Raw genomic sequence first — 13674 nt, 5'->3', positions numbered from 1 at the left:
TTCTACACTTAGCATTACCCAGAGACAACGACGTGGACGTGGTAGAATTCTGCCTCTTTCGGGGTGCTTGTTTAGAGTGAGTCCCCTTGCCTCTCACTATGCATACTTTGCTATTGTTAATCTAGCTATTCAAAAGGTTTTCGAAAGTTGCACCGTTAGCATTTATGCAATAATTGAGCCTTCTTTGGAAATGGGCCACTGTGCTGAGCAAGACATTTCGTGGAATCGCTTCACAAGCTCGTCTTATGCGATTTTCCATATCTTCTCTTGTTGTTGGTTCTTCTTTGAAAACAACTTCTTTCAAATAGCCCCAGAGATAAAAATCGAGTGACCTCAAATCAGGAGAACGAGAAGGCCATGCAATCGGACCCTCTCGACCAATCCATCGGTTCGGGTACCTTTCATCTAAAAACCTCCTGACTATACGTGCAAAGTGCGGTGGTGCACCATCCTGTTGGAAGAACATCCTTCGCCTGGTTTCCAAGTCTACGTTCTCCAACAAATGAGGCAATTGGTCTGTGAGCAAATCGAGGTACGTATTTGCATTCACAGTACGTTCGAAAAAGAATGGACCAACCAAGTATCCATTAACAATCCCGCACCAGACATTGAGGCTCCAGCGGTGTTGATTGTCAATCGCTCTATGCCAGTGCGGATTGGTATCGGACCAATAATGGCAATTATGCCGGTTCAACTCCCCTGTGTTCTTGAACGTCGCTTCATCGGAAAACATCACAAATCTAAAAAAATTAGGGTCCCGATCGATCTGCTGTAAGGTCCACCGGTAGAACTCGAGGCGTCGATCAAAATCGGCAGGTAATAATGTTTGGGTCAAAGTGATATGATAAGCATGGTACTTCCGAGCCTTCAAAATCCGCAAGATTGTGGACTTCGGTATTCCTGTGGATACCTCCAGTCTACGGCTCGAAATATGAGGATCGAGATAGACCGATGCCAAAATAGTCAGCACTCGTACGTCATTCTCGTCATATTCGTGATGACGACGTTGACGTGTCATTTTGAAGGCTCGGAAGTACCATGCTTATCATATCACTTTGACCCAAACATTATTACCTGCCGATTTTGATCGACGCCTCGAGTTCTACCGGTGGACCTTACAGCAGATCGATCGGGACCCTAATTTTTTTAGATTTGTGATGTTTTCCGATGAAGCGACGTTCAAGAACACAGGGGAGTTGAACCGGCATAATTGCCATTATTGATCCGATACCAATCCGCACTGGCATAGAGCGATTGACAATCAACACCGCTGGAGCCTCAATGTCTGGTGCGGGATTGTTAATGGATACTTGGTTGGTCCATTCTTTTTCGAACGTACTGTGAATGCAAATACGTACCTCGATTTGCTCACAGACCAATTGCCTCATTTATTGGAGAACGTAGACTTGGAAACCAGGCGAAGGATGTTCTTCCAACAGGATGGTGCACCACCGCACTTTGCACATATAGTCAGGAGGTTTTTAGATGAAAGGTACCCGAATCGATGGATTGGTCGAGAGGGTCCGATTGCATGGCCTCCTCGTTCTCCTGATTTGACGTCACTCGATTTTTATCTCTGGGGCTATTTGAAAGAAGTTGTTTTCAAAGAAGAACCAACAACAAGAGAAGATATGGAAAATCGCATAAGACGAGCTTGTGAAGCGATTCCACGAAATGTCTTGCTCAGCACAGTGGCCCATTTCCAAAGAAGGCTCAATTATTGCATAAATGCTAACGGTGCAACTTTCGAATACCTTTTGAATAGCTAGATTAACAATAGCAAAGTATGCATAGTGAGAGGCAAGGGGACTCACTCTAAACAAGCACCCCGAAAGAGGCAGAATTCTACCACGTCCACATCGTTGTCTCTGGGTAATGCTAAGTGTAGAAGATAATTTAGAAATCCCCGTATACAGATACGATTTTCGCATGAATACATGTACAAGTTCCTTTTGACTTTGAAATGACCTCAAAACATGACATTTGATCTTATCGATCATACCATATCCTATTCTAAAATTTCCCGCTCTTTCCAAATCCGGGGTCGAAAATAGGCAATTCTATTTAAAAAATGTTATTTGACCTTCAAATAACCCCTAAGGTCAAAGTCAAGGTCAAATTCAAGGATATGGTCATACGTCCCCCTCCTTGTCCAACAACTTTTGTATGAAACTTTTTTCATTATTTCTCTCACCGGTCGAGTTATTCTCCATTAAAGGTTAAAATGGTCCACTATATGCATGGTAAATCAAATGTAATTAGAAGACCAAAAGCTACGTGAAACTTGCGCTAGCCTGACCTCAGAAATGTTGTTTAAAGTTAGACAAAATTTTGTAAAAGGAATTAATAAGTGTTTAACTGTGAGTGATTAACAGTTCGAACATTTAATAAAGTAAAAAATGTAAAAAACTATGAAGTCTTTTATTTAATTTATGATTTCATCATTTTAGTTTGAATGCACTTTACTGCAAAGTTTAAATGTTTGTTTAAACAAAGTTTAAACTTTTGATAGAAATATTAAAAAAAAATGTACCAGATAAAGTTTATTTGTTTCTCCTTAAATTCAAATATGTATTCAATAACATTTGATAAGAGGTTTCATTTCAAATTACGAAATTATCTTTCTTCAGGGGATAGTGCAGGCGGGCTTTTGTTTATGTAGTTAGAAAAACTTCTTAAATCTATGAAACTTTATCATGAAAAATTTTTTGATACGACAAATATTTCTAGAGTTTTTGGGTTATCAAACTTTATGCAAGCCACTCTGTATAAAGATTAATATCATCGATACTTTTTTATACGCAGAATGATGTATGAAATCAAAAGTTCAAAATGAATTCGAATGAAATTTATTATACTTAGGTAAAAAATATCATATCATTCTTAAAGCTTAAACAGTTTGATTTTGGGTTTAATTAGGACATTCTCAATTTAAACAAAAAGTTAAAATAGCATTATCTAAAAAGATATAAGCAATTTTATAATGAAAATGTCTTACAAGGGGAGGACGCATCGACCAGGAAACGGTTTGGAACGAAACTTACGGAGTTAATAGTACTTGAGTACTAATAACTCATGGTAATAGCACACGACGCAATACCTCTTCGTTTTCGAGAAAAAACGGTCTAAAGAAAAGAGCCAACAAATGTACGAGTTAATAAGAAAGATATTCAACGAAACGGCGTAGCGCAGCAGCGAAGGTAACGCACTACCAAGGTGACGGCTGAGGTTCGATTCCTGCTGTATGGTTTTTTTTATTCTGTAAACATAAAAATGAAACAGAAAACATTAATAAATAATAAAGCTGCGTTTCTTAAATATATTAGTGTTTGTTAAATATATTATTAATGATTTAAATTGCAAAAAGACCGTAAATCTTATCTATAAAATATATAGTGTATGAGAAAATTTTTATATAATAATTGCAATGGAAATAGGAATAAAAATATTGTTATGAAATATATAAGAATGCTATTAACCCTTTGCGGTCGATGCCGCCACAGTGGCGGCATTCGCAAGTCATCGTAGAAGTCGATGTCGCCAGGCTGGCATTCATGATCGCCTGGCGTGCGGCACAGCAAATGAGGCTAGCGATAATGAAAGAAAACTACCCTCCCGATGCTAGATTCAAATGTTTAGATTAACTTACAGATATCCATGTTTATCGATCTCTTCGAAATCGGCCGATCGCAAAGGGTTAAACTAGTATGAGATAATTTTTCGTAATCTTATATCGTATATATAAAATATTTATTTCTGTTATAACTTTCTATGTTGTGTTGAAGTCGTGTTGTGTTGAAGTTGTGTTGTGTCTTTATCTCTTCTGGCAATCCCCTCCCCAAAAAAACTTCCTTTATGTCATTCTAAACGACCGTTAGGAATGACAAAATGATTCGAGGGTCGGAACAGTCGTCAGTAGAACAAGCAGCAGTGTGCGTTTACTAGTGATACAGAGCAGTTCGTTGATCATATTTAAATTACATATATCATAACAATTACATATATCATAACAATGTCAGAGAATCCTTCAACAAGCAAAATAGTTGATGTAAAATCGCTAGAAGAAAGATCTTTTGAAAATAAAAATTTACGGTTTTTGTTGCAATTTAAATCATTAATAATATATTTAACAAACACTAATATATTTAAGAAATACAGTTTTATTATTTATTAATGTTTTCTGTTTTATTTTTATGCTTACAGAATAAAAATAACCATACAGCAGGCATCAAACCTGAGCCATCAGCTCGATAGTCCGTTACTTTCGCTGATCCGCTACGTCGCTTCGTTGAATATCCTTCTTACTAACTCGTACACTTTGTTGGCTCTTTTCTTTAGACCGTTTTTTCTCGAAAACGAAGAGGTATTGCGTCGTGTGCTATTACCATGAGTTATTAGTAGTCAAGTATTATTAACTCCGTAAGTTTCGTTCCAAACCATTTCCCGGTCGATGCGTCCTCCCCTTGTTAGATTAAATTTGAAAGCACATGTTTAATAAGAGAAAGTGCTGGTTCAAATGGTCTCAAATATTTTATATATTTACTTTGTTGTAATCTCAATAAATTGTATGCTTGTATTGTTTCTTATTTAACAAAATGAAATGTTTACAGGGTTTAGGAAACTTGATAGGCTCTTTTTTCTCCTGTATGCCCATTACGGCTTCTTTATCTAGGTCGTTGATTCAGCAGACTGTAGGCGGACACACGCAGCTAGCGAGTTTGATATCATGTGGGCTCTTGGTCAGCGTATTACTGTGGATTGGCCCATTCTTTCAACCTTTGCCACGAGTAATTACTGCTCCTATTACTTCATGTATATCTTAATTTTGAAATGTGTCACGTAACTATGCGATAGCATTTCTTCCATCATAAATTGAAACAAATAAGGCAAACAAATTCAATGTCTTAGTTATCCGTAAATAAAATCCAGTATACAGGGTGTCCGGAATGTGATCATTAATATTTTGTGTACTGGTAGATTGGGTATAGCCGAGAAGAAAAGTCATGTACCATAATCAAATTGTCAAATTGGCAATAGTTATCGAGTTATTAATTGAAACATGTGAGCCAATGAGCGCATAGAGAACGCTAGGCAGCCGCCTCTTATCGCTTGCGCTCGCTCGTTCGTCGTTCGCGCTCGCTCGCTCGTCGTTCGCGCTCGCCCACTCCTCGTCGCGCGCGCACGCCTCTTGTCGCTTACGGTTGCCTCTCGCCGCGCGAGGTAAGCTATCTTCTTATACATAGAGCCCGTCCTGTCGCTTTCTCGTGCGCTTATTCGTTTATACATTTTAATTAATTACGGAATAAATATTGAAAAAATTGTAAAATGGCACAGGACTTTTTTAATTGTATTAACGAATTCTACCAGTACACAAAATATTAATGATCACATTCCGGACACCCTGTATAAGACGACAATCAACCTATACGTGATGTTTATTAGAAGTCATAGTGTGTTCTAGCGAGCATAATTGTGGTGGCACTGAAAGGGATGTTGATGAAAGTCACCGATTTCATGAAATTCTGGAGATTAGACAAAATAGATGCCGGTATTTGGGCCGTTACTTTTATAATTGTCATACTTTTCGACGTCGAGTACGGGTTATTCATCGGCGTGCTTCTCTGCATTGGAAGGTTACTCGTTCTCGCTATGCGACCTTACACATGCAAGCTTGCTCTTGTACCCGATACTGAGCTTTACTTAGACGCTAAAAGATACAAAGGGGTACGTAACAGTTTATATCCATTTTAATTAAAATTTTAAGTTTCATACTTTATTCCATCTTCATTTTATTTTCTATTAACTATTTAATGTATGCATCGCAGATTCTAATATCGAGAGCTAATCGAAGCATATAATTCGTTTATTTAAATGAAATTTATGGTAATTATATAAAAAGATTACACATTTCGAACTTTCTTGATTTTAAAACATACAGGGTGGCTCATGTAAAGTGTTACAAGTCCATAACTTTAAAAACATTTATCAAATCCAAAAATTATTTATAAGGAAGTTTCATGTATTTGAGAGGCCTCTCTAACTACATAAACGTAAAGTCCTCGCTTCCCCTTTAAGGGGGGATGGGGGTAACTTCATAATTTTAAATGGAACCCCCTATAAAATGTTACATATTTGGATTCTATGGGAAAAAACAAATAAATTTTATCTGAAACATTTATTTGGAAAATGCTTCTATCAAAAGTTATAAGCATTTAAACTTTAAAGTAGAATGCATTGAAATTAATGATAAATTAAATAAGACTCATAATTTTTCAGTTGTTTTTATTTTATTAAATGTTCGAACTATTGACCATTAACATCTAAACACTTATTAATTCTTTTTACAAAACTTTGCCTAACTTTAAACAACATTTCTGGGGTCGCCTTAACGCAAGCTTTACATAATCTTCGTTTTAAGTCTTCTTTCGTCGTAATTGGTTGAGATGTGACTTTCTTTCTCTTTGATATACTCCCATAAAAAGAATTAATAAGTGTTTAGATGTTAATAGTCAACAGTTTGAACATTTAATAAAATAAAAAACCTGAGAAACTATGAGTCTTATTTAATTTATCATTAATTTCAATGCATTCTACTTTAAAGTTTAAATGCTTATAACTTTAGATAGAAGCATTTTCCAAATAAATGTTTCAGATAAAATTTATTTGTTTTTTCCTATAGAATCCAAATATGTAATATTTTATAGGGGGTTCCATTTAAAACTATGAAGTTACCCCCGTCCCCCGTTAAAAGGGAAGCGGGGGCGACTTTACATTTATGTAGTTAGAGAAGCCTCTTGAATACATGAAACTTCCTTATGAACAATTTTTTTATTTGATAAATATTTTTAAAGTTATGGACTTGTAATACTTTACGTAGGCCACCCTGTATGTTATAACAGATAAAGATCTGGGTAATCATTATAAACATAATAATAATAAACATAATAATATAACTGTTATATTGCTGTGATGTAACGTACAATTTATATTTATGTTATATGTGATATATGTTAACTGTAATTTCCCACTTAAACAATATTACAGTTACATAATAGAAATATATAATAGTTACATAATAGAAAAACATATAACATGTTACTAAAAGATTATATATGTACAGAGTATATAAAAAGTACCAGGACGGCGAAATATCTCGAAAACTAAGCATTTTAGAAAAAAAATGTTTCAGACAAAAGTTATACAGCTCAAGGGGGACATAAAACAATTATATCATTTTATTTACAGGTGGTGCCAGTTTCGAGATATTCACTAAGTATTACTTTTTTTTAAATAGAAATCCCAATTTTTTATCATATCATCTTTTTCTAACAATTAATTTAAAAACTTTTGTCTGAAATCTGAAACATTTTTTTATTTGCCTAATATTTTTGAGATATTTGAGAAAAACTTGGTAACTTTTTCAATATTTAACTTATAATATCTCGCTAACTACATATTTGTTAGAAGAAAAAGCGATATTTGACTTTTTCACTATATTTGATCTTAAGAATATATTATTACAATAGTGCCCTAACTTTTATTAACTTATTGACCTCTGGCAATTTCCAAATCATAAAATTAAGCTACTTCTGTAGTAGGGTCTAAGGTTCTTCTGTAGTAATTGTATTTCACGTTTATATTAATATATTTACAGGAATACAATATTCTCAATACACAATATTCTTTAGTAATCGACAGGAAAATCGTCGCTCCTTACGCACATTTTATATGTCAGCCGGAGATTATCTAATGGAATGATCGCTGTGAAAGTATTTAGGATATATGGATTAATAATTGATTATTCCTACTAGAATCGTGGTGTTCACTACGATATCGATACTTATCCTCAATTATGATATCGATACCTGACACTTCCTTTACTAAGTTCACGGTTAAGCCAGTGTCGAATAATAGAGGAACGTTTCCTGCTTTGGTCTCTTGAATGGGTAGTAATATGAAATCTAGTTCTGTGTTTGCTATTTTACACTTTGAGATTTGATTATTTTGTTGCTTATAGACAGACCCTTATAGAACCTTTTAGGTTCTGTTGCCACTTTCATTATCACATGGAGTTCTGTACCACTTTCACTATTACTGTTCGTAGGGATAAACCTGATTCGGCGCCTTGTGCTTGTGGTGGATTAGAAAGAGACGCGGCGCGTGGTCTATTACGTCTCGTAGTTTCCGACTCGACCGGTTTCCTATAGAATGGTTTCCAACATTACTCATGCATATGTCTGTTTTTCCGATAATGCAGAACGATCTACAATGTTCACGGTGATATTCATGCGGGTGTCCCCTACCGGTAATAAAGTTAATAAGGTTAATAAAGTAAATCTAGTCACGTGGCGATTGGAATAGTAGTCTTCTCCGTGATGCTCGGACTTTCCGCATTTTTGGCAGTCTAGTGTCTTACTATTGTATTTGGATCAGTATGCTTGCTGCGGGGTTCGTCGTAAATGTTCCGGGGTGACGACTATATCTGCTCAATTCGACAATTATTTTTTCTCCAATTACGCCGATTATCATTTCGGCGAGAATACACAGTCTGCCCCAGATACGATGAGACTAGTTCCATCAAAGTTCTTAGCGCAGCGACATCTATGAGTGAATGATGGTAGGTGAATGTTCTACCCTTCATCTACTTAACCTCAAAATTTGAGAGAATTCGGTTAATATTTCACTGTGGTTTGACATTTTATGTAAAGTCACTTTGAGTACGTCGGTCGAAAAACCAATATGGAACAAAGAGCGAATATTAAATTCTGTTTTAAATTGGGTAAAAGTGGTGCAGAAACGTATGAAACGCTAAAAAAATGTGTACAGGGATGAATGCATGTCCCGTGCACAGGTTTTCCGTTGGTTTGGCCGATTCCGTGACGGTCGTGAGGACCTTGCAGACGATGACCGAGCACCGCCGCCAAAAACCATTCGCAATGAAGAAAACATCGAGAAAGTCAAAGAAATTCTTCGAAGCGACCGCTGTGTGTCTGCGAGACTCATCGAAGAGGAAACTGAGATACCGAAAAGCACAGTCTATCGAATTTTGACCGAAGATTTGGGCAAACGGAAGGTCTGTGCGCGCTTCGTGCCACATACTCTGACAGACGACCAAAAAGATTGGAGAGTTCAGCATTGCAGCATTGCAAAGACATGTTAAAAATGTCCCGAAGGAATCCGGCAAGCATGTCAGCCATTGTAACTGGTGATGAAACGTGGTGTTTTCAATACAAGCCAAAAACAAAACGTCAGAGTGCGGCATGGAAGTCACCAGAAGAGCCAAAAGAGAAAAAATTACGTTTTCAGAAGAGCAAAATCAAGACAATGCTAACCGTTTTCTTCGATTCAAAGGGAATTGTTTACAGTGAATTCGTCCCAGAAGGTCAAACGGTGAACGCAGAATATTATCTGGGAGTTCTACAACGATTGTGGGCCAGAATTCGACGAGTTCGACCGGAATATCGAGAGCCAGACAGTTGGTTTTTGTTGCACAATAATGCACCATCGCACAAAGCCATCACGTGAATTCTTGACCAAAAAAGGCATCATTGTTATCGATCATCCACCGTATTCACCTCCGTGCGACTTCTGGCTATTTCCCAAATTGAAATTGGCGATGGCGAAAGGAAATCGTTTCGATACCATCCCGGTCATCCAAAAGACTTCGACCACCATACTAAAGGCCATTCCAGCCGATGAGTATAAAAAATGTTTCGAAAAATTTGTTGAACGTGTTACGTCCTGGAGGAGGAACGCAACTTGACGCTTGCTTTCGCAAGCTCCGACGTACTCGCAAATCTGCGGAACAGATCAAGAATCGGAATGACCCCTTTATCTGGTGTAGACGTACGTCGGTGATCCTTTATTTAGGTCAAGGAACTGAATCTTTTTACCTGGGATAGGACCGTGAGCGACAGTTGAGGGAAGGGAGAATTTTTGGTTGAGAATAATTATTTGGAAAACGTGATTGGTTTACAATTACAAACAACTTGTTTTATTAGTGATTAGACGGAAGTTCACAATGAAATACAATTTGTAAGATTTTATAATGTGTCTGTATACATATGTGGTTAACAATCGCGCTCAGCACAATGATTCTCGATTACTCAGAACAATATTCCGTGTTCGTTATGTCCGACTATGATCGAAAGGATTGGGCCACTGACGTCTGATTTAACAATTAAGGAGGAATGCCAAGGAGGATAGAAAACGGAAGTAAAACGAAAGGAAAAGAAAAGAGAGAGAAGAAAAGATAAAAAAAAATGAAACGAAAGAGGTCACTCAGGTAAAAGAAAATATAAGTAACTTACTGCTGGACTTCTCTGATCTTAGTAGACAATGAAAGGTGTGGTTGCTGCGTCTCTGTGAGGATGGACCCAAGTTGCGCCAAGGACTAGAAACTGGTCTCAGCAGGATCTCTCGCAATGTCTCAAGAGTGCACGAAATCGTTGCAGAAGAATAGATGACTGAAGAACACTGATCTGACTCACTAGTAGGGTTGGTTATCAAGAAACCCTGAAAGGGTGTTGGAGAGAAGGCTCTGTCCTGGCTGCGGGTCGGTCGGGAGGAGAAATAGAAGTGGCATAGCTTTTTCACTTTACCAAAAACGTCAACTCGGTCGAGAGGTGGGGTTTGGGAAGTTGCGTCAGGCTCCAAAGTTTATGTCCAAATATGGGCATAGGATTTTGTTGCAACTTTTTGGAAGTGGGGTTTTAGTAGGGTTCTTAGATAAATATGATAAAGGGTCAGGTATCTGTGGCAGTAAAAGACTTCAAGGTTCCGCTAGGGTTAGTTAGAGGTTGTGCGCGATAGGAATTTATGAATAACGTGGGAAACACATGAATTTCCGAAGATCAAAGGCTGGCAATATCATATAACAGCATGAAAGATTGTCTGGTCGGTCCGTCTTCAAAGAAAATTATTGCTCCGAACGGGAAGTTATTTAAGGTTATTTGAAGAGGAGGTATATGGCCAAAATGACGCAATGGATCTTTTCCGACGGAAATAGAGGAAACTCTAGTGATTAACGCAGAGAGAAAAGAAAGAGAAATCTGTGTGTGTGACGTCGCAGTTCTCGGAGGGTCGTGGAATGTGAACATTTGGTAGTATAATATAAAATGCAATCCGCCCTACTTGACAACAAATTCAAAGTACACGGAGTCCGCAGGAACAAACGTTTCCAGCGCTGTATTGACTCAGAAGGAGACTATTTTGAATAAACAAGAATAAAAAATCAAAATAATAAACGCTTTGTATTTTTTTTAGACCAGTCTCATTGGATCTGGGACAGACTGTGTAGTTACCCAGCAAACACAGAATATAACTGTTATATATTAGGAGCGCAAAAAAGTTCTGAGCCCTAGATTTCATACTACTGAAACCACAATTTAAATTGCATTAATTTTCCCGCCCTCTTGCGGTTTTAAAGCAGTGACATTTGGTCTTTCGAAACATCGTGCGATTTGGCGTTTGATGTACATAACTTTAAAATCAGCAGTGTTCACGATGGCAATAACAAAAGAGCATATTCGATTTTCCATCCACTTCACGTTTCATCTGAAGAAAAATGCCGCTGAAGCCACTGAAATGATCTGTGTTGCATATGGAGAGAACGCTGTAAGTTATGCTGCGTGTAAAAGGTGGTATCAAAAATTTCGCCAAGGAGATTTCAGTCTTGAAGATGAACCGCGTGCTGGATGCCCTCAAAAGATTGAAACGGACGAACTGCAAGCATTGTTGGATATAAATTCTGCACAAACTGAAAAGGAGCTTGCAGAGCAACTTGGCGTTATGCGACAAGCCATTTCCACACGTTTACATGCAATGGGAAAAGTTCAAAAGGAAGGCAGATGGGTTCCGCATGCACTGTCCGAAGACAACAAAAATCGACGGCGTGACACGGCACTCACTTTGCTTTCAAGGTTCCGGAAAAAGGATTTTCTGCACCAAATCATTACAGGTGATGAAAAGTGGATACTTTATGATAATCCGAAGCGTAAAAAATCATGGGTTGACCCTGGTCAACCTTCGACATCGACGCCAAAGACCAATATCCACACCAAGAAGGTTTTGCTTTGCATATGGTGGGATTGGAAAGGTGTATTGTATTACGAGTTATTACAGCCGGGTGAAACAGTAACGGCAGATCGCTATCAGCAACAATTGAGCAATTTGAGCGATGCGTTTGAAGAAAAGAGGCCATTTACTGGCAAAGGACATCGTAAAGTGATACTGCTTCATGACAATGCCCGACCACATGTTGCGAAAGTGACTCAGGACCATATCTTTGCGTTAGGCTGGGAACTTCTCCCGCACGCAGCGTATAGCCCAGACATGGCGCCTTCCGATTACTACCTATTCCGGTCTCTGCAGCATTTCTTGGCTGATACACATTTTGTGACACTTGAAGAGATACGAAAATGCATTGATGACTGTATCGCCTCGAAGCCGGTGAGCTTCTACCATCAGGGAATTCGCAAGCTGCCCGAAAGATGGCAAAAGGTCATCGATGCAAACGGGGAATATTTCGTTGATTAATATAGTTTTGTTTGTTTTTAAATAAATTTTGAATTTTGCAAAAAAAGGCTCAGAACTTTTTTGCGCTCCTAATAACATAGCAGTAACATGTAATATAACATAAGTTATACTCTAGTTATATTGAGGTTATACAATTTCGTTTCATAGTTATATTATAATTTTGTTATATATCTTACATTGTTTTGTTATAAACTAGAGATAACGTTATAATAATAATATAACAGTAATGTAACACGTTATATAACAGTAATTACGTTCATATTAGATTGATGTTATACAACACAACCATTCATGCAATCCATTAAAAGCTGCAAATGCTTTCTATTGCGAATAAGGGTGCGTTCCGATAGAGAAAGAAATAGTAAAGCGGAACAGTAACAAATAAAACAATAATGTAACAAATAAAAGAAATGGTGGGAAGCTAATCAATCAGAAATTCCGTTCCACTTTTTTGTAGATGCTTTATTTTGTAGTTCTATGTTTTTATGTATTTTTAATGCTTTTATCGCGCTTAAGCAGACCATATTATCTATTTATATTGATGTTTATAATGCACGTTTATATGCATACTGATATGATATGTATATTTCCACAAGAAAGTACATCGAATCCACGTGGAACGCATTCGTTGCATTCACGTGGAATTCACAAACCACATGGATTTCAGGTGGACACAACGTTCCTATTTTCGTGGAGATATCCGCACTTATATTATTTAAACGTTTAAGAACGCTTGTATATTATACAAAACTCATATAGAGAAAAATTTCTTTAGGTTTATTAATATTCTTACTTGTTCGATTTTGAGTTGTTTCATTAAAATATCATGATATAATTTTACAATATTATTTTTAGAAAAAAAACTTTATTTCATTGAAGAAAACCATGTTGATAAAAAACAGGATTTGAGATAATATTTTTCAAAAGCTTATTTTTAGGTTTAGTAATTAAAATTTTTTATTTAAACTTTCTTGAATTTGTTTCAAACTGTTTCTTTTATGGGTTAACCATTATAATACTCTATTATATTATTATTATTAGTATAATATTATTATTAGTAATTTTGAAATATAGTCTATACTGACATTCGTCACATATCGAATGTTGTTGCGTAGTTTTAATTTTTGACATGAAAGG

The 13674-nt window shown here is 36.9% G+C and overlaps 1 protein-coding gene across 4 annotated transcripts in view; it reads left to right on the top strand.

Annotated features, from left to right (window-relative positions):
• Positions 1-13674, top strand: part of LOC105190690 (solute carrier family 26 member 10) — an 83342-nt gene that overhangs the window by 52997 nt on the left and 16671 nt on the right. For all 4 annotated transcript variants that reach the window (XM_011153566.3, XM_025299997.1, XM_011153568.3 and 1 more), the window contains 2 exons: positions 4611-4787; positions 5452-5724. In XM_011153566.3, coding sequence (XP_011151868.1) covers positions 4611-4787; positions 5452-5724 — 450 coding nt within the window. The remainder of the gene's footprint in view (positions 1-4610; positions 4788-5451; positions 5725-13674) is intronic.

The sequence above is a fragment of the Harpegnathos saltator genome, unplaced genomic scaffold, assembly GCF_003227715.2.
Source record: "Harpegnathos saltator strain DR-91 unplaced genomic scaffold, Hsal_v8.6 scaffold312, whole genome shotgun sequence".
NCBI lineage: Eukaryota > Metazoa > Arthropoda > Insecta > Hymenoptera > Formicidae > Harpegnathos > Harpegnathos saltator.
This window is presented reverse-complemented; position numbering and strand designations above follow the sequence as displayed.